The sequence below is a fragment of the Centruroides sculpturatus genome, unplaced genomic scaffold (assembly GCF_000671375.1).
Source record: "Centruroides sculpturatus isolate CEXI.00-Female unplaced genomic scaffold, Cexi_2.0 scaffold129, whole genome shotgun sequence".
NCBI classification, from domain to species: Eukaryota; Metazoa; Arthropoda; class Arachnida; order Scorpiones; family Buthidae; genus Centruroides; species Centruroides sculpturatus.
The window spans coordinates 418,268-440,831 of NW_019384478.1; the positions used below are offsets into that span (position 1 = coordinate 418,268).

Below are 22,564 nucleotides of genomic sequence, written 5' to 3' on the forward strand. Positions count from 1 at the left end.
TGGTATTTAAATAGATATTCTGCAGAAGGCTAATGGTTTACAAGCAACTTTAAGAGTTACACGTACAGTATACCTTTGTAGGAAATTTTTATTTTTTATTATTTTCATTAAAAATACTAAAAAATAAAAGTTTCTAAACTATACTTTATGCAAGTTGGCCTATAAGAAGTTTTATTTAGAAAATAAAAACAGCATTGAAGTTTATATCACGTGCTCTTTATTTTTTAAACTTTATTGCTTAATATTCCAGAAAATAAACTTAGTATGAATGTATTAAACTCGTAGATGCTGAAAATTTGAAGATCACTGCACTACATTATTAAAGATTACGGTAGTCATTTTTAATGGCATAACTCTAATACGATATATTACTTCTAAAATTTACTCTGAAATATATCGAGAAATTTCCTCTTCATTTTTGAACAGTTCTCTATAATACTTACTTATTAGAATTGAAAAATTCGCTTTATATTCCAAAGATATTAATATATTTACTTTATAATTCAAAGAAAGTATTTATAAAATTACAAAATCTCATACAGAACAAAATTAATACTTTGCATTCCAATAATAATTTTAAAATTTAAGAAAAATTTAATAAGTTTTATTTAGTTTGCTGTTACGTTTAAATGTTTAATGTTTTGAAAGATATTTATCATTAAAAGAATAAATATATAAATTTTCTGAAATGAATAATCCACAATCTTTCGAACGTCATAAATATGTATAAGCGTATATGATGTGACTAAATTTTCATTTGTTTTCCTTATTGTTATAAAAAGTTAATGATAGAATTTTTAATAATTATTAAGTTTTATTTTGATATTTATCTCTGAAATTTCGGTAACAATTATTTAACCCAAATTTTAGAATTTTGAAGACTTAATACTCTTAAACGTTTTAAAAAGCAATTTTTCTTTAAATATACATCAAATAATTTATCAATTACCACATAAATCAGTTATAATTCCTGAAAATGATCAAAATTAGACATTCAAGATGTATAATTATATCTTTCATTTGATCGAAAGATTTCATTTTATTTAAAATAAATTTTTATACGAAACTACTGAAAATTAATTGTTTAATTAAAAATTAGTCAAATATGACACATTCATAAGATAAAATTAAAGATTTTAGATACAAATAAACAGCAGTTCAAACTGAGTTAAAAATTTAACTTTAAATCTGTATTTTATGTTTAATTTTTTAAACGGATATAATTTTAAATATGCATATAAAATTATTTTATATTATTATCAATACATTAATTACTAAGTTACTATATCTTGTAAAATCAATATAAATTAATACGTAACTCTTAAATATCACAATTGTATGGATATAAAGTAATAATATTATCATTACTTTTATTGGAATCTTAGTTATAACTTTTATAACTTTTTATCTTGTTAGAAAAAATTATACTAATTTGTTTCTAAACATCAATGAGTTATGTCTTAATTTCCAATTATATGCAACTTTTGTATGTTAAAAACTAATAAGCGTTAAGTAATGATGTTTAGTGTATTAAAAAATGGATTTCTAAATGAAAAACGGTAATATTCAATCAATGGTTAAATCGTCTATTAAAAAAACGGAGGAATAGAGGAAGATTTAAACAGAAATGCCATTGGTTAGTGTATTTTAGCTCCCTCTAGTGCTTAGGTTCAAGGTCTTCAAGTGACGACTTCTCTCCGTCATTCTGTTTGAGAATCAGTAACATGTCAGTTCTTTTACACGATTATTGGTAAGTTTGCTTTATCATTTAATGTCTGTAAAGTCTTTTAAATAAATAAATACATCTAAAAGTTTTCTTAAAACTTAAATAAAAATCTAATTTTATATTAATTTATCACTTATCACATTAATATGCTTTTTGTTTATATTTAATGATATCAGTAAAAATGATCTGTAACGTAAGTACGTGATTAGAAAAATTAATTAATGAATTTGTTTATTATAGTTTAGTTTATTAATTATTTTTTTGTGAAATTTTATTCAAAATTTAATGCATGCAAAGTTTTATTTTTTATTTTTTAATTTGATGATTCACTGTATCTTTAGACAAAAACAAATAATTTACTAATTTATATTCAATAACTATCATTGTAAAAAAACTGATTTAAGTGAGGAATTTTAGTTAAAACTTCATTTATATTCCTAACTGATACACTTTACGATAGCCTATCGGCGTTTTTGCAAGAGTTAAAGCTAACATTTGTAAATAAATTTGATTAAACTTCACATTGCACGAACATCAATTCCTATTTACCAGTAGAATTTTAAATTATGTTTAATAATTTTTTCAATTGTACTGATATCTAAGCAAATATCAGCTTCCTTTTTAGAATTTTGATTACCTTACAACGGGTACCTTACATTTAAAACTATTTTTAACGGATAAAAAAACAACATAAATTATATAAATCAGGAAATTGCTGAAAGTAAGCTTGTAGGCAGTTAAAAAGACTTCAAAGTTTCTAAATTAAATAGAAAATAATTTATAAACTTTTCTCGATGCATATATCTGAATGTTTAGCACCACTCACCAATTTTACAGTAAATTTAATTCTAACAGATGTATTTTACGTGATTTATTTTGGTTAAAAATAGATAGAATATTGATAAATTACTACCATTCGCAATCTTTATTTATATTGAAAAATATATAAAACAGTAATTACAATAACATCACTATTAATAGTTATCAATTGCCGTTAATAATCGAGGAAAAAATTTTTATAATGATAAATATATATATCTATGTAAATATAGAAAAATTTACATAACATACAAGAATATCCTTTATAATGTTAAACAGCATATAAATATTAAAATTATAAGCAAGTTTTTTGTATATTTTGCCCTTCAAGAAAGGAAAAAATAAAAATGTTTCCTGTTATGTAGATTTGTTGGTGCGATATTTTTATTCAGAAAATAAAGTTTTAATTTATTTGTTTTATTAATTTAAAATTGCCATCTTTCTTATAGTTTTAATTTTAGTTTGAGTGCATTTGTACCATAAGTGGGAGTACATGTTTATAAGTCGTGCTCTAACGTTCATATAGATATTGTAGTGAAAATTAAAATATAGGGGAGACCGGGGCAAGATCGGCATGTTAAGCTTTACTTAAATTTTGTGTAATAAATACTGCTGTAAACTGAAAAGAAAGCTTTGCATATTGTCTATTGGAATGTTACCTTACTATAGAACTGGTTAAAATCAGTTTGGAAATAAAAATAATTAAAATAATTACAACTTTACAAGAAGAGAGAAATTGACGAAGTTGCCCCGGGTATAGGGGCAAGATCGGCAACTTCTCTCTTTTTGTAAAGTTGTAATTATTTTAATTATTTTTATTAAAGTTGCCCCTGGTATAGGGGCAACAGTAATGGGGCAAGATAGGCACGTATATAAAATTATGTTATTAACAATGTATAAGTTGGAATTCACTATTAAAACAAAGAAATACAAATCCAACACCCATTTAATATTATTACAACGAAATGCAAGTTCAAAGACATATATACATGAATAACAAATGCAAACATGTTTTCATTTATCATCTGTTTGATTTTTATCCTTTGCTTCTAATGTGGCTTTATGTTGCCGATCTTACCCCGCTAGTCATGATTTCGAAACATTAAGTACAACCCTGAGAACAGAATGCCAAGCCACGATCTGGCCACGTGAATAAGTTGAAGTTACATCCTTCTAACAGGAAAAGTAACTTTCGTTATCATGGAATTATAACAAAACCTGCCAATTCAATATAAATGGAAAAAAAATATTATATGGAATTGAACGAAAATGAAAATTTGCTTGATAATTCAACTACGCTTGTTGGAGAACAATAAAAACACTACACTCAACAAGCCACCAATAAAACTCAACTGCCTAACCTATAACCAAAGTCTCCTTTTAATTTGTTTTTAAAAAAAAGCGCTTGACAAACTTGCCCCGCATGCCGAAGTTGCCCCGGTCTCCCCTATTCATGTACTATATTATAAATTTTTATATATTGATCAATTTTCATATATATTAATAAAGTATACGTAATTATGTAAAAATAAATTAAATAAACTTTACAAGAATTAAAGATAAATTTGCATATTAACTAATAATAACTTTTTATTTTATTATATAACTTGCAAATTTTATATTTTGTTCTTCTTTAACAATTTTAAATGTACAGACATTAAATATTTTCTCATCTTAAATAAAATCAATTAAATGAATAATTCATAAGCATCATCATTCAAAAAGTTGATTTTTAACTTTATAGGAAACTCATAAATGATTATTTCTTTGAAATCTAATTGATAATTATTAATGGTCATCTGAATAAAATCATTTCTTGAACAAGTTAAGATAAAATTGATAAATATTTGAAAAAAAAAACAATTTTAAATTTATTCTTTTTATAAAAGTTTATCAGGATAAGAAACTGATATAAATTTTTCCATTGTCAAAAATCTAACAATTTGCGTATACAGTATTATTAATGTTTTCTTCATTTAAATGGATACGCAGAATAGTATTCCTATATATATATTACAAAATCAAAAACTATTTAATACATCTTATAATTAATGAAGCAAATTAATTTACATATTTAACTAATTGTAATTTCCAATTAACTATTTTTCTCAAGAGGCATTAGTATACAAGTGTAATGAATTATATATAACAAATCATTTAGGCTTTGTGGGCCTTTAGTCTGAACCTGATTTATTCGTTAAATATTAAGGATTAAGAATTTAAAATTTAAAGGCTAATGTAATTTTTCATTAAATTTAATTGAAGCTAATATTGTAGAATTAACAATTGTTAATATCTATTCTTTTAACTTCATAGCTTAGTATTCGTATATATTTTACGTGATTTTAAAAAGTTAAACGTTCAAAATAAATTAAGAAAAATTTATTTTGAGCTTTCTGAATCTTTCCAAATGTTTATAAATTAAGAAAATTTAGTCAACTATTATTTTATATATCAAAGTTTTGTATCTTTGTAATTATTGTTTAATATTTATTGTATTATTTAAAACATATTTTCCGAAATTAGCAAAATATCTACTTCTAGTTTTCTAAGTGTTATAAATTGTATTGGTCCTAATGGTCATAAATAATCCCAATAAGAGATCTCCTTCAAAACCAAATGGCTCTTAAAGAAATTTTAATACAAATCGATAGAATCTACTTTCTAAGAAACTTCAGTCATACTATTTTAAGAAAATAATAAAAAAGTATTTCTTGTATTAAAACTTAGACGCTATTTTAATGGTAAATTGATAAATTTCTATTTTCATTTGGCAAACAAACGGTAATAAAAGTTGATAAACAAAATATTATGCAATATATTTTTTTAGTTTTTTAGAAAAAAATAGCATAAACTATTCTTACCTGAAGCTATATTAGTTTTAATTGGATTAGTTATTAGATATTTCGAATCTGAAAGCAATTTCCAGTCTCTTCATTTTAAACTATTAGCCTGCGGGATCAGAATTTGAAGGCAGAAACATATTGAAAGTTACGTGAGCTTACTCCTACTAAACCTTTTCGAAGTTAAATCTAGTAGGATTTTAATATCCGCCGAAGAAAGCTTATGTAATTTCTTTATTGTAGCATCATAAAGTCATTATAATTCATAAAGATTAAGAAAAACTTTTTGCACAAAATTTTCGACATTAACTTTACAAGGATCAAACTAATAATGTATTCAGAAAAATATTTAAATAATGAATTAATATTAGATTCTTCATTTTAATTTTAATTAATATTAGTTTGATTTTTTTATTGGGTTTGATGATTCCAATTTCCCTGATTTGTCTTTTGTCATGTAAATTCACATTATTGATCGAATTTGAAGAGAATGTAAATTACAAGGATTATTACTATTTATATAATAATAATCCTTTATATTTATTAATTCAAGTTAAGCATTAACGTAGCAGTATGCATTTGTTACATTATCTCAATTTAAGATTGTACAAACTAGCAAGTAAGACAATCTGGTTTAACATCGCTAATCTGATTGTTACTTTAATAATATAACTGGCAATATTTGAACAGGTATTCTAATTGATAATTAAGACTGATTATCCAAATTTTAATGCATTTATAAAAGAAAAAAAAATTAATTAAAACAAAATTCTAAGGCTTCGGGGAATGTACACGATTTTTTGAATTCTTTAAATTGACTTTCGAACTAATAAAATCGTTTCGATTGAATTATCGCGAAGCAAAAATTAACAAGCAGAAAATTATAAAACGAACCGAAAAAATTAACCTAAATATAACTTAATAAAATAAAAATTATGTAAAACACTCAAGAGTTATCTCTGCAAGTTTAATATCAGATAGAAAATTAATAAACTAAATCGTTTTTACTTGATAAGTTTTCATTTATTCATGCGTAAAATTGGAATTAGAATATTACTTTAAAAATTTGTAATTCTACATTTATATTTAAAAACTAATTACGTTGTTTACACAGAGTGAAGAGTTACTTGAATTAGTTTCAAATCTGTTACTGCCTAATTTGGTTCTAGCATAATAATTTCTATTAAGTTTTTGATAAAAATCTTAATATATATATACCGTATATAATTATTATATTAAAAAAATCACTAAATTTATTTAACGAGGTTTATAATTTTTCGTTCGATTTAACTCTGAGATTTTAATTAAATTTTTTTCTGTAGCCAGAAGTTGTAAAAACAATGTTAAAATCGTTTGAAAATTAATAATAAAGTTCAATCAAGAGTAGAATTATTTTACAATACTATTTTCGTAGGTATGTTTACATTTTGACGCTCTGAATATAGCTTGATTACCATATCTTAACATTCCCTGCGAATAAATCGCCTTAAGCTGGACAATCCATTTGATGTATATGTACTCTAACTCTTATATCCACAAATATGACGTCATCTATTTGGACAAACTAGGATTTATGTGTCGTCATATACCTCTGTTCCTGCTGTGCATCTTGACCTCTTTTCCAAATGTTCGTTATTCGACTATCTTTTATCAGATTCGCGTTCTTATTTCAAATACTTTCCAGTTCAGGATTTAGAGAGAGTTAAATTCTTTGAAGTAAATTGTTCCGGAAATTAAGCCAAAAAAATAAGTAAAAAGTATTGTAAAAAAAAAGTACTTAATGCAGGCTTTACTTAACATTGTAGATAATTTAATATAAGTTATTTAAGTTTTTGTTGAAAAGAAGCATTTCGATCGTTCTGCGGTGTTTTACTGAGTTAAAAGTTGTAAGTTAAAGAGATTTTAAGAACTTATGTGATTAGGACGTTGAAAAATTCTTTCAAATAACGCTTTACTTTTAACTAATATTTATATATTTTAAGTGATATCAGTAAATTTTCTATATCAATTTACATTTTAATAAAGCAAATTTATTATAATTAAGGTAATATTTGAATTAATGCCTTTTATTTTTCTAATTTTTAATTGAAATTTTATATATAATTACGTTTAACAAATTTATGTATTATAAACTATATGAGAACGAATAATAATAGCTGTTGATTATCGACATTTTTTATTAATTTAAAAGGGAAAATAAAGATTTTTACTCAATAAACAGATTTATTAAAAACATGAGCTAATTTAATCACTTTTGCTTTAAGAAATGACAATTCGGATGATTTTTACATAATTATTATTGAGTGTTGAGTTTTTAAGGAGTTTAATCTGTTTTTCTATAAAAGAATACGAATGTAAAACTGTAGATTTATCAAATGATATAGATTAAATTATTTTATTTTTAAACGCTACCAATTAATTGTATACAAATTAAAATCCTTCAAATTAATTATTGATATTTTCTGTTAATTAGTAAACAAAAAATTAAATTTTAAGCTTAATTCTTACTCATTCAGCTTTGGCAAGAGCTTTGGCAGCTAATTCTTACTTATTTTGCATCATATTCAGGAAATGAGACATAATACCGGTTTATCTATAAATAATTCATTGTTTATAGACATAATAAATATTGTTTCTATCCTTTACATAAATCCTTGTTTTTAATATTTAACATGGTAAATTTATATATATCATAAAATATTTCTCGTTCTGTCGTATTTTAATGAAAATGGGCCATTTAATTTAGTTTTATCTCAAGAAATTATTTAAAGACGAAGCTTTAAAATATCTGAATTGTACGATTAATCATGTAATTTTTTTTTAAATTTTTGTAATGAGCGTGTTGTCATGCCGATAAATGTTGGAATGCTCACATTTCAGTCAAATAAATGTAATATAAATTATTTTAAAATGACTTTAATTAAATTAATAAAATAAAAAAAAACTTTCTATTAGCGAATTGGTAGTTTTCTATCGATCGAAATTTTGTTAGCAATACTTAATTTATTACTTCCAGCAGTTCATGGAGAGGAAATCGCTTCAATTTCAGATACGTACTTTTTATCTGGAGTTAGTGAATTGTTTGTGAGCTTGATTGTGATTTTCTTTATTTAGCATAAGCATCAATTAATCCTTCCTCCTAATCAATTTATTCACTTCTTTGAGTTCTTCCCTGTCGTGATGTAACGCCCAAAATCGAATTTCTATAAAGTAATTTTCGCACAAGAATATTTAATTTTAAATTTATTAGAATGTTATAGACTGGGCTGCTGATATAAATTATAATTTTATTATTAAAAATAAACATTTTAAAGAATTTTTTTATTAAAGTTATAAAATCTTATTTGAGACATTTTATGTTGTATTAAAATTACTAAAAATATCTTTATAAAACTGAAATAATTATATGAATATAAACTTGATTATTTGTTAGTTTTTTCTTTATAATTTTATTTGTTCTCAATATATAGTAGCAAATAAGATTACAAGACAAAATTGCAAAATAATCAAGCTTACATTTATCTAATTACTATTCTTACAGATTTATATAGATTTTTTATTTTTAAAAAAATATAGATTTTTACTACTCTAGAAGAGAAAAATTGTTTAACTTTTAAAATATATTTTTAATTTTATGCAGTTTTTTAATATACCAAAATTAAATTGTACTATTTTTAAGTTATAATTTATTTGTAATTTTATTATAAACAAAATTATAACTTTACAAGTTATAATTTATTTATAATAAAATTATAACTTGTAAAGTTATAACTTTAAAAAATCGTAAATTTAAATTTATTGATTTTTATAATTTAATTTTGCTATATAATAAAACTTCATAAAATTAAAAATATATTTTAAAAATTACAAATACTTTTATTCTTCTAAACTGTTGAAAATTTATACTAAACAATTTAATTATCTGATATTCCTTAAAGCTTATTAGGAATTTTTAAACTAAATACTGTAAATCATCCATAAATTTTTAATGTAGTTACTTCTTATACACTCCTACGAATAATTTAATAATCGATCATCAACAATTAAGATTCAATATAAGAACAGGATAGTAATTTCATAAAGAGTAATCTAAAGTTTTCGAAAGCATAAAATAATACTAAGGATAAATCAAACTTTTGCATTAATTTTTTTTTTAATGTAGCATCGTCCAAACAGTCATCAATCAAGCAACTATTACAAACTAATTACAATGTATTGCATGTCTAGCAATTCTGTAAGCAAACTAGCGATAGCTGACTTGATATAAACTTTCGTGATGATACTTTATGGAAGAACTTTGGTTTAATTTTATTAGCAAATAATAACATGTAAGAAAGTTTAATGAACTGTTTATTATCATTATAGGAAACGTGGATGAGATGTCCGAACAAATATTTCTTAAAATGTTAATATTTACCTGAAGAATACATTGTTTAATTTAATTATCAGAAAAATGAAAGCTCTTATGATTATGTTGATGTTAATTACTTGCAGTGATAAAGTAAGTATAAGTTTTTAATAATTAATGTACACACATATATATACATACATATAATTTAAAGTATTATATACATATACGGGATTTTAATTTATAATTAATTTTATTGACAATTATTGAACAGAAAATTGATTTTTGAATAATTCTATTTACTTATAATTTAAATCATCGGAGAGATTGTTAAGAGAATTAGTACTCGAGTACACAAGATTTCTAAAAGGATATAATTCCCATTAGGATTTATGAATGCATTTGTATGACTTTAAAACCTCAAACAGATGGGAAAACTGATTACAGTAAAAGAAAGCTAAAATGGAAATTCTAAAATTAGGAAGTTTCTCGTTAACGTCATTAAATTGAAATTTCAAAATGAAAGTTTTGAGATAACTTCTGAGATTAGTAACGATTAATGACTCTGAAGATGCTACGGAGTACATCAGAAAATTATACAGTAAGAAGTATTCGCATGGATAAATTCACTAAAGAAAATGTACTCGCGTATTTCCCGTGTGTTATAGGGTTAACAATATCTAAGTCGAAATGTAAGACATTTGAAATTTCGAAATCATTTAAACAAGATTTTGGCAAATCAATAATGCTGTGGCGGAATATCAAAAGTTTTCAATGATGAGATAAAAATCAGCCTGACTGTCGTATTATCGAATCTTACAAAGCTATACGTTGTAATAATACAAATACAGTATGAAATTCAATTACCTATAAATCTTTAAAAGATTCTTAGTTTATCTATGTTATTTTATGAATCTTATTTATTTTTATGTAACTAAATTGGAGTAATATTTCCATTGATATTTTTAAAATTTATAATGCTTTGTAGAAAAGTTGTTTCATTAATTTATTAAGTTTTATCAATAAATGTATTATATAGTTATAACTTATATAATTCATTTATCGATAATAATGTCAATCATTGATATTGAAAATTTCTAAAACATTATGTAGTGTAGATGAATGTTAAATAAATTCTTACTTTTTAGATTGTTTTTAAAAAATCAATTTAACAGTTAAAATTTGAGTTTTTTCTATACTAAATACAAAGATTCATAATAATTTAATGTTATTTATTCGAATATTATATTAATAAAGCAAATTCATTCAAGTTTATCATATGAATGAGAAAAAAAATCCTTCCAATTATTTCTTTCCAAGATATAGATATCGCTAGATAATTATCTTAATTTATTAAAACGTATTTATAAATGCATATTTTGTATTAAAATAATGAATTTTAAAGCTTAGCAGTTACAACATTTCGCAAGATGATTATTTTGCGCAAGAGACAAAGCCGATTTATTGTCGATCTGAAAGAGGAGTTTCATTATCATTTGATATCTACAAGAAAGACACTTGTGCCAGATGCTATAATTATTTACCTTCGTGGGCTTTCGTTGATACTGGATTGAGATTCAGGTAATTGTGACTATCTGTAATCGGAATATATATTTATACCAGAATATTTATTTGAAAATGGATACTCTTACAGATATAATTTCTTCTTGGGAACCCTGGTAGATCCGAAGACAAATATAAGTTATACAATTGATCCCAACAATTTAACTCATCCTATATTTGATACATTTGTAAATAATGTATTTGCTTCAAAATGGACATCTTGTTGCCACGCTGCTGTTGCTTGTTGTGAAAAAATGGCATCTGATCCAAAACCAGACCAAGGTAGCATTTAATTTATAATATATTTTTCAATTTTACTTTTAAAATGTATTAAATTTAACTTTAATAATTACTTTTGAAATTCTAACGAAGAAAATAATTTTGCTATTGATTCATTATTTAAATATAGAAATTGTCTGTTAGAGTAATATTACATTTGATATGTAAATTAAGATTAAATGAAAAATTGTGCCACTCCCGTCTATATTTGACATTCAAACAAGCTTTAATTCTCTTTCGGAAAATTTTAAATTACTCTACGATTATTTTATCAAATATAGAACTGTCATAAATCAAAAGTATTTTGAATTATTTATTTCAAAATAAATATTGCATTGAAATAGTCACTGAATGTATTAAAATTATTGATATACATATATCCTATATAAATATACAATTCAACACTTTTTTTATAATGTATATACAGTATGTATGTATATAAATAGATAAATTACTTCTAAAATTTAAAAATAATCTTATAAATAGAGACTGCTTTATTATAATTTTACTCTATGATCTTTATTAGCTTTTAGGTTAATTATAAGGAGAAAATATAACTTTTATGTAATTTACAAAAATAAAAATTATATAAATTATACAAACCTATATTTTAATCTGATATCGACTCCAATAGTATATTGAATTGTATATCAATAAAAACTAAAATTTAATTACAAACTTCATATGAGATGTAATGTTTCGTTTGATATGTTAATATTGTTGATTTTATTATTTTATTTTATGTAAAATGTGTTGTGGCCTTCAAAATATAAGTGAGAAATATTAAATATTCAAACATTATTTTGTTTTTCAAATAAAATTTTCCTTAGGTAGCGTATATAATAATCTTATTGATTTTTTCAGTTGCGTGTAAGTAAAATTATTCTTTGGAAATGTTTATTTTGACTTGTAAAGAAAATGAATTACACGTAGTTAAGAGTCCTTGATCTTTGTATAATTTATTTTAATCTCAAAATGATTACTTTAATAATTTGCATACTAAAACTCTGCATACTAATCCTTTTGAGTTATTTATTTAATAAATAAATAACTCAAAACAGTTAAATAATTAAATTGAATCAGTCTATTGAAATTCAATTAATCGTGTAAGTTTTATTTACAAAATGTTTCTAAACAAAATATTTCTTATTAGCAAATTAAATAGGCTATATAATATAATTAAAAATTATTACTATTGATATTAATATATTAATTGAGATAACGGAATGTTATGACATTTAAACAGACTTTAATCATTTTTCTAATTTCTTTATTTAACACAAATTTTCAATTTTAGTTTTAAATGAGCAAAATAGTGTGTTGTATCTTATTGTATGCACAATGTTTAGTTTATTAAAAACGTAAACTTAAGGAATACCTAGACTTCATGTTTATATTTAAAGTTTAAAAGTTCACATTCAAAAGTTATTCAAGTCTTAAGACGTGAATAACTTTTGAATATAAAATATAAAAGACAAATTGAAATATTTTCCTTTTTTAAAAGATGTCATTTACACACTTTGCGGCTACGATTTGAATAATTCGAACTAATCATACAAAAATATTATATAATTTAGATAAACTAAATTAGAATCATATATTTAAATATTATTACTTTATAAACAAAATTTTAGTATTAAATATATTTTAATATTATTACTTTATAAACAAAAGAGCAAAATTTGAAATACAGAGACACTTCAATATATTTAAGCGTATATTACAAGTACAAATAGATTTAAATATCATTTTAAGATATTCTTTTATTTTTATTTCGAAATGTATAATAAATAACATAGACTTAAGAGAAATAATATAAGTTTTCGGAATGCCATAGAATATACAAAATATAAACTAAAACTGACTTAGAATATTCTCTGAAATTTATTACCGTAAAAAATATAAATTGGTCAATCATTATCATTAAATCTTCTATTTTTGTAATGTTTGGATTTCTTTATTTTTTATTTAGTCTTCAGAGAATTGAATTATATTTTTTCTTTTACATTACTTCTATTTTCTATCTATAATTTAAACAACATGCTATAAATATATATCTATAGGATATATTATTGAAATAAAGAAATTTACTATAAAGAAACCTATCTTTTCAGCTTACTATTGTATATTTTAAGACTAGTTTTTTTCCAGTTTAAATTATCATCAAATTATATTTTATCCGATTTATCTTTCATATTTTTTTAACTTCTTCGCATTATTCTAGATATTTTAATTTTACCATTAATTTACCAATTAATTTATTAAAGTTACACTAAATCTAATTGAAGAGATAATAAAATTAACTTTTCAGATGTTGTTTTCTTTAATTTAAAAATTGAATACATTTTAAATATTTCTTTGCTAGTAATATATAGCTATAAAATGCATTATTTAGTACAAAAATATTTTCAAAACGCTTATCAATTTACTAAAGCAAAGTAAAAATTTTTCAGTCTTCATTAAGTAGTTATTTTTTTATAATATATCCAAAATTAATTATTAAATTAGAATAAATTTTAATGTTGTAAATTCATAATAGAATATGTCACGTATAAATTTATTTATAAGCGGTTATTTAATAGTCATTTTTCAAATATTTATAAAATACGCAGAATTGTCTCGATCACGCTAAATCCTATTTATGTATTTAAGAATTTCTTCCTATAAAATACATTATAGTAATCTCTTATAGGTATATATTTAATATAAAGTGAGTTTATTACTCTAGAACATGCATCAATTGTTTAAATGGTATTATTAGAAAACCATCACAAATATAAACATAGACGTTAATGATATATTGAAAGTAAATTGCAATTTTATTTTAGAAAAATTATATTGTCCAAGAACTTGGGATGGTTGGCAATGCTGGTCAGACACACCTGCGGGGCAAGTTGCGCAATCAGTTTGTCAAGAACATATTTATTTTTCTAGCAAACCTCCACCGTGTCCAAGTAAGTCGTAATAATAAAAATATCACATATGTAACTTGCGTGTATAAGTTAAATATGTTTAACATGTTAATATTTTACTAGCTGAGTGAAATGAAATATTCACTGAATAAATAATTTTCTTTACCAATAAAAGGATATGCTGTTAAAGCTTGTACTTCGGAAGGCTCTTGGTACGTGCGTGGAAATTTTTCAGAATGGACAAATTATAATGGATGCGGCAGAGTTGAAGTAAAATGCTATTTTAAAATTATGAAAATTTAATTAAGATTTTTATAATTTATATTAATTTTATTTTATTAGGGTATGCTTCGGCTGCAATATTTTCATATTGCTACTCATTCTGTTTCCATGTCTTTTCTCGTTCCAGCCATTATTACGTTTGTTTCGTACAAGTAAGTGATGTGCTTTATAGAAAATTGTGTATTTTAAGTATTTGTTAAAATTAAAACACGAAATTACTTTTAATAAAGATAAAATGACGTATTTTAATTTCAGACAACTACGAGTTTATCGAATTATAATGCACAGGAACCTGTTTATATCTCTTTTCTTAAATGGAGTTTTTGTAATTCTTTTCAAGTCAATCGTAATGTTAGACGAACTTCATAATTTTGATAATACTATTCTTGATGAGAACAAAGTAAGTTAAATTTATTATAAGTTGCTTTAAATGAGATATCCATTTCTTAATTTCTTCGTTTATTTATGAAAATTGTTTTAGAATAAATAACGAAATTATAATAAGGTATCGAGTAAATGAATCTCAATAATATTTATAAGTGAATATTAAAAAATCGTAAAACTTTTGAAAAATAATGACAATGTTTTTAAACATACCATTAATCTTTAAAATTTTTCAGTTCTGAAATGTATTGATTTAGCAAGAAAGACGGTTTACAGTGATATGAGAAATCTCATGATTCCAATACATTTCAAAACTTCCATTAACTGCATTGATTTTAAGCGTATATTTCTTTTTACATGTCAAATATTTTCTGTTATATGTCTAATGTTTTTGATAGAATCTCTAGCTAATAAATTAAAAATTACAATAAATAATGTATCCACGTGCTGTTTCAGCTGAAAATTATAGTTTAAATGTAATATAATAGCGTGTAACTCCAACTACTAGATAAAGTTTTCAATCTGCGTTATTCATAGATAACGAGTGTGATGAACTTAAAAATCCTTATGAAACTATATGGTTCTAATAATAATAATAACTATTATTATGTGCATAAAATTAAAGAATAACAAAAAAGGAATAAGATAGAGAACATATTTGCACATATTTAAATCTCTATTGTGAATACATAATTGTCCAATATTAATTTATTATATTATTTATTTATATAGGTATTATCGTAATTATTAATAATAATAATTTTTAAGTAAGATATCATGCTAATATTTTAATTTGTAAAATAGAATTACAAGTCTATTTAAAATAGATTATGTTACATAATAACAAACTAAAATAAAGCATAAAACGGCGTATTAAAAGACGCCATTCATATGGAGATGAATTTAAAATAGTCAAAAGAGAATTTGACATGAACGAGTTACAGTTGAATAGATTTAAATATGTACAGGTACTTGCGACGGAGAAACACAAAGATATGAAGTTAATTATTTTGATTTCTGTGTTATATAATGAAACTGTTCAGGAAGTTGTATAACCATTGCGATTACATTAAATTTAAAAAATTGCTAACGCTCAGAAACATTATTGTTATTGGTAAGTGTTATAATATCATAAACTATATGATAAGGCTTTATGATCTTAGCTGAGCAAATATGAAATTGTATTTTCATATTTGCTCAGCTCAGATTTTGTTAATATTTCCAGTTAAAATCAGAATATCAGAGTTTCTATACTCATTCCGAACTTCTTCACAATTTTGCTTATATAAATAAAGCTATAACAGACAATAATTTAAGACAACAGACTCTTGTCTGTTGTCTTAAATCATCACTCATTGTGAAATAAAGACAGACTCAAATTATCATTTCATTGTGAAAAAAAAAATAAAGACACTGTTTCAACAAAAGAAGTTATATAAGTTTTTATCTGTAAATATCAAATATAGAAACTGCTATATTAATTTGTTGTGTACGGATATAGATTTACAAATACAAACATAACAATTGCTATATTTGTTGTGTACAAATAAACGGATTCATAAAGTTGCTATTGGGATGAACATTTCCACTAAGTGGCCAGTTTATTGCCCCTTAACTTAATACGAAAACTTTTAATAGATTACATAAACTTAATATAATTCCGCTTAGTTCATGGTTCAGATATGTAATTATAAAATAATTGAAATAATTTTGCTGATTTAGGACCAATCTTATTACAGAAAAAATGTTTAAGAAAAAATTTATCAATGAAATAATTTCTTATATCAAGTGGCCATCAAAATTAATTATATGATTGTTATATAATAAAACAAGCTATAAAAATCGAGTTTATATACTGAAATTCAACTAATATCTAAAGAATTGTATTACGTAGAATCCGAAAATGTAAAGAATTCATATATGTCTGAAACATATAATGAATAAGAAGAAATATTGCAAAACAGAAAAATTTTCTTTATTTCATGGCAGAACAAAAGTTTTTCGAAGAGCGAAATCGTGTAATCGACTAGAACAATATATAATATTTCTGAATCACCTTGTATAAATATAATTATAATTAAGAGATATATTATTCTGTATAATAACTGTTTAGAAATATAAATATATAAATAAATAGAAAACAATATACTTGCTATGTTTGCTTTTCCTATTTGTGGTAATATCTTTTTTGATTTTTTACAGTTTTTAGCCAATAACATTAGCGTTTACTTTGTTTAATACATAGAAAAAAAATTAATATTATTGGATAAGAATTTAGTTTGGAGGTATTAAAAACTTATCAAAAGTCAGAACTACGGATAGCATGTCAAGAGCGTTAACGCCCATTGGATAAAATCATTGAACACCGGTAGTTGGTCGCAGGTTTGCGCGTTACCTACGGACTGGATAAGTGGAGTTGTACGGATTTTATTCACGTGTCTAACACCTAAATACAGGTTAATTTCTCATAGAAAGTCCTCTTGGAAGGCATTTCCCTAGGCAGATCGCCCACGTATTGCGTTGCTAAGGCAACGCAACACATGGGCGATCAACTTATTTTATTAAAATCAATTCCAAAAGTATCAACAAATGTTGAATCTGGCTAAAAGTTTTATATTGCCCCTATTTAATGACGAACATTAGATATTGATAATTATTAAACATTACTTAAAAGCAGTTTAGTTAGCAAATAGTTACAGACCTATTCTTAGTGGTGTGTTCATTTAACCGTTTTATTTTGAACGATCATTGATTTTTCTAAAATCAAAAGATACACCTTAATGAAAAATGAGAACATTCTAATTCTTTCCACAGCTTTGACTCAAGTTATGTACTGAGAAATACAGTGGTACAGTACCTCAGGATACGAAATTAATCCGTTCCGAAATTGAGATCGTATCATGAAAATGTCGTAAGGTGAATCATTTTTCTCCATACGATTACATGTAAAACCAAATAATTCATTTCAACACGAAAACACACTCAAATTAAAGCTAAGTAGTACATTAAAAAAAGTATAGTAAGGAAAACACTGAAAAATTCGTTTTGTAGTTGTAAATGTATAAATAACCACAATAGAATAATTGATTTTAAAAAAAATGTAGTTTTATTTGCACTTTATCTTTGAGGATAGACGAAGGTGGAGGTGTAAACTGGTGGTGGAAGAGAGGGAGTAGGGAAATGATACTAAAACTTAACTGACATAATATAATGTAACAATAACTTAAAAATAACTTAGAAAAGATAAAAAAATTAGTGTTGTTTTATATATATATATATATATTTTTTTTTAAATTTTTATTCACTGCTTTTTGCTTCCTTTCCTTCACTTCCACCAGCACTTTCATTGGATAGAGGTGGCTTGGTAAAATATCTATCCAAAGAGGTTTGGCTTTGCGACTTTTTAGGCAAATGTCATTACTCTGAGCAGCAATACGGCCAGTGTAAACCTTTTTGGGATGTTTCTTTTCAATAAAATCTGTCACTTTCTGATAATATCTCGAGATTTCCTTTATCGAGCGAGATCCTTCCACGTCGAAGCAAACACGCGGACCGAGACCGATGAACAGAAGTGAATAAAAAATGGCGCTGCGAACTAATCTACCGTGGTATAGTAAGTTTTTGTTTGTATCGTGGAGCAAAAATATGTTCGAATTTCGTGTCGTATCCTGAAAATTTCGTATGCTGGGGCGTTTGTATCCTGAGGTACCACTGTAATTTACGAATAAACATACAATAAAGTTTCAATTTGAAAAATAATAAAGATCAAATTGGAAAAGCATAAGTAACGAAAGTGAAAATTACTGGTAAAAATAACTTTAATGAAAAACAAAGTTATTATATCATTTTTATCTTATATATATTATATTATTACTATTATTGCAAAGCGAGTTAAATAGATTTCATATAGAAGAATAGAATGCCAAATTATATTTTGAAAATGAGAATTATAATGATGATTTCAGTTTAAAAAACATCAAAATAATTTGTTTTGCAAGACTACTTACAATAAATTAGTCTATTATTCACATTAACAAGTACATTTTCTGTAAACAATTATTTGTTATTTACAGAAAATTATAATTTTCGGGACTATTCAAAATGCATTCCTTAACAAAAAACGTTACTCACCAGAAGGTGGTTTTTGGAATTGAATGAAGCTTTATTTGTGCGAACGCAATATCCACGGTAATGATTACAATATTATAGAAGACATGGATATAGATCCACATAGAAAACAAAGAACATATCTCCTAAATATTTCTGTACCGGCAATTGTACCCTACCAGCATATTTTTATTTTATGCTATACTACAACAATTAGGAGTAGACGGATACATTTTATTTTTTATATCCACTCAAAATTCGACAATGAGAAACTTTTCTTACTCATTTCATTGGTTCGTTACTCCAATATATACTGTATATAGATCGACGCCAGGGATAGCAAATCTATAATAGAAAATTTCTTATGGGAAAACAATTCAATTTAAAATAATCTTTAGTATTTTATAGAACCTCGTTTGCATACATGCAGCAATGTTGTAAGGCATCAAGGCATGTAGGAATCATAAGCAATTCTATGCCACTTCAAACCCCTCACAATCGTAGATAGTCAAAACTGGTGTCCTATCTGATTACACAAAACAGGGCAAGCAAAGAAAGTGTAGCAACGTGATAAATAAATTCCCTGGGAAACTTTAGCTGTCTGCGGCCGAGCATTATCTTGCTGGCTAATTTGTAGTCCTGTCATGAAAGCTAAATGCAGGAGGACGCAGGATTCCTAGACGTACCACTGTCAGGGATAACCAACTGTCATTCAATATGATTCTCCAGACCATTACGCTAACAGTGAAAGTACTATGATGCTCAACAGTAAAGGCAATTGAAGCATTCATCGTTGGTTTTCCAGAAATAACACGGTAATCGTCCGTTCTTAAAGAGGACCGGATTCGTTGCTAAAGATGATATGCTGCCAATCTATAGCTGTCTATTCTTCTCTATCACGGCACCACTTCAAAGAAAGTAGATGATATTGCTGTGCAGTTCAATGGAAAGTATACATATTATGCATAGTGCATATTGAACGCATAGCGAATCATTACGCATAGTGGTGGATACAGGGGATGCACAGGGCAGAGCTTCTCTTCTGGGGATTTTTCTGAGTAAAATGTAGCATCTCAGATAATAAACTTGTAAGGCATATTGTTTCCTTTCTTCACTATTCTCTAAAGATTTTTGGATTTGCTACTAGTCAAGTATGCAAATTTGTCTCTGCAAGTGTCCTTGTCAATGGGAGCGACAGAGACAATGTTCTGTAACGATAATTCCACCTATCTGGACGGCAGACAAAGATACCATTGTAGTTTTTCGTGCTTTTTCACGATCAGACGATCATCTGTCCCAGATCATCCATAGCCTGCTCGCCGTCTGTGTGCCATTCACGTGTCCATTGCTCCCAACACCACGTCACAGTCAGGCCAGAACGGTGCAGATGACGGACAATTCGGCGAAACGATCATCTTACTTTCCTCAACCCACTGATGCAGACTTGGTCAAACTCTGTCAGTTGTGCGTAATGTCTGACTGCATCGTGCAGGCATGCTTAGCGTTCGAAAACTACAAATACAGTACACTGTATTTTCTAAACACAATAAGCTTGTAAGAGCCTTTATATATGATACTGGAGCAACGATTTTAAGACATTCTGGAGTGCAATCGAACTACAACTGTAATCCTTTACATGTTTGTTTGAGACAGATGAATTCCTAGTTTTGTAGTAATCAAACAATTATATCTGGGTTTAAAACTCTTTTTGGTGAGTGAGTGTATTATTTATTGTATTTAAAATATCAAATATTTTATTTATACGTTAAAAATCAATCGTTTGACAGAAAAATTTTAGCGTTTATAAAATTTACATTTACGTATTACGATATTTAAATTTTTCAAAAGACGAGTTACTTTTTACTCAATTTTTATTTACTGTATATTTACTCTATATTTTACTTAATTACATAAAATCTATAATAACGAAATTTAGTTATTGTTAAATAAATTATATATAACAATTATATATATAGGCCTATATAATGAAATCGACAAAATATTCAGATAATATGAGTGAAATGTTCAGATATTTGGGACGTTGGTAGGCTTAAAAGCAATTTTACGAGTGCAATCTGTCACAAAAAGCAGATGACAGATGACGTGATAAATATTTCTGATTAAAATGGGAGTTCTTCAATATAGTTAGATTAGATACATTATAATTAGAGTATGTACTGTATGAAATAGTTAATTTAAAAAAGTATTTATTTTGTAAAATTTAAGAAAAGGTTATCGTTACTGACGTGTATTTTCAATTTTTTAAAGAATAAGATATGTAATATTTTTTTTCTTTACAACGTACTGACGGAAAATATTCAGCTAGTTAGTATCGACATATAAATTATGTAGCCTATAGAATAATTCATTATATCTTAGTAAATAAATGGATTTAAAATAATTTGAAAATAACTGAAACGTTAAAATAGTAAACTAATATTAGAATAAACAAATAAATAATTATAATAAAATATAACAATAAATTATTGTTATATTTTATCGTTGTTTTCTAGAGTAGGCTATATTGCTGTTTTAATAAATTAATTTCCCTGTATTTCTGGTTCAAAATTATACCATACAAGATTTAAAAAATAAGAAATTAAACAACGAATAAGATCTGTTTACTGAATAATTTTATTAAATATATAGTTTTATCATTTTTCTTTTATACAAGATTTGACATTCACTCGCTGTTTTATTAAAATATATCTAACAAGATTTATCTAACACTACATACTGTAATTAATACTGAAAGAAATTTTTTCTTTAAAAACTTTTTCATACCACTTTGATTACCTTCAGTAAATAGATTTCTTACATTTATCATTTCAATATATAAATTGAAACAAAGAAAGAAAAATAATCATTAACTGATTAACAATCATGTTACATCACTTTTATTTTTAAATTACTTTTTTATATAATTTAATCTTTACCTGTCGTTTATTATTATGTATTNTCATAAAATATTTCTCGTTCTGTCGTATTTTAATGAAAATGGGCCATTTAATTTAGTTTTATCTCAAGAAATTATTTAAAGACGAAGCTTTAAAATATCTGAATTGTACGATTAATCATGTAATTTTTTTTTAAATTTTTGTAATGAGCGTGTTGTCATGCCGATAAATGTTGGAATGCTCACATTTCAGTCAAATAAATGTAATATAAATTATTTTAAAATGACTTTAATTAAATTAATAAAATAAAAAAAAACTTTCTATTAGCGAATTGGTAGTTTTCTATCGATCGAAATTTTGTTAGCAATACTTAATTTATTACTTCCAGCAGTTCATGGAGAGGA

The 22,564-nt window shown here is 24.9% G+C and overlaps 1 protein-coding gene across 2 annotated transcripts in view; it reads left to right on the forward strand.

Annotated features, from left to right (window-relative positions):
* Positions 1–1,677: 1,677 nt before the first annotated feature.
* Positions 1,678–22,564, forward strand: part of LOC111621383 (calcitonin gene-related peptide type 1 receptor-like) — a 46,328-nt gene continuing 25,441 nt past the window's right edge. For both annotated transcript variants that reach the window (XM_023363494.1, XM_023363495.1), the window contains exons 1-8: positions 1,678–1,750; positions 9,754–9,889; positions 11,142–11,317; positions 11,391–11,581; positions 14,407–14,532; positions 14,666–14,760; positions 14,833–14,924; positions 15,028–15,172. In XM_023363494.1, the coding sequence (XP_023219262.1) occupies positions 9,842–9,889; positions 11,142–11,317; positions 11,391–11,581; positions 14,407–14,532; positions 14,666–14,760; positions 14,833–14,924; positions 15,028–15,172 (873 nt within the window). In that variant the 5' untranslated portion in view covers positions 1,678–1,750; positions 9,754–9,841. The remainder of the gene's footprint in view (positions 1,751–9,753; positions 9,890–11,141; positions 11,318–11,390; positions 11,582–14,406; positions 14,533–14,665; positions 14,761–14,832; positions 14,925–15,027; positions 15,173–22,564) is intronic.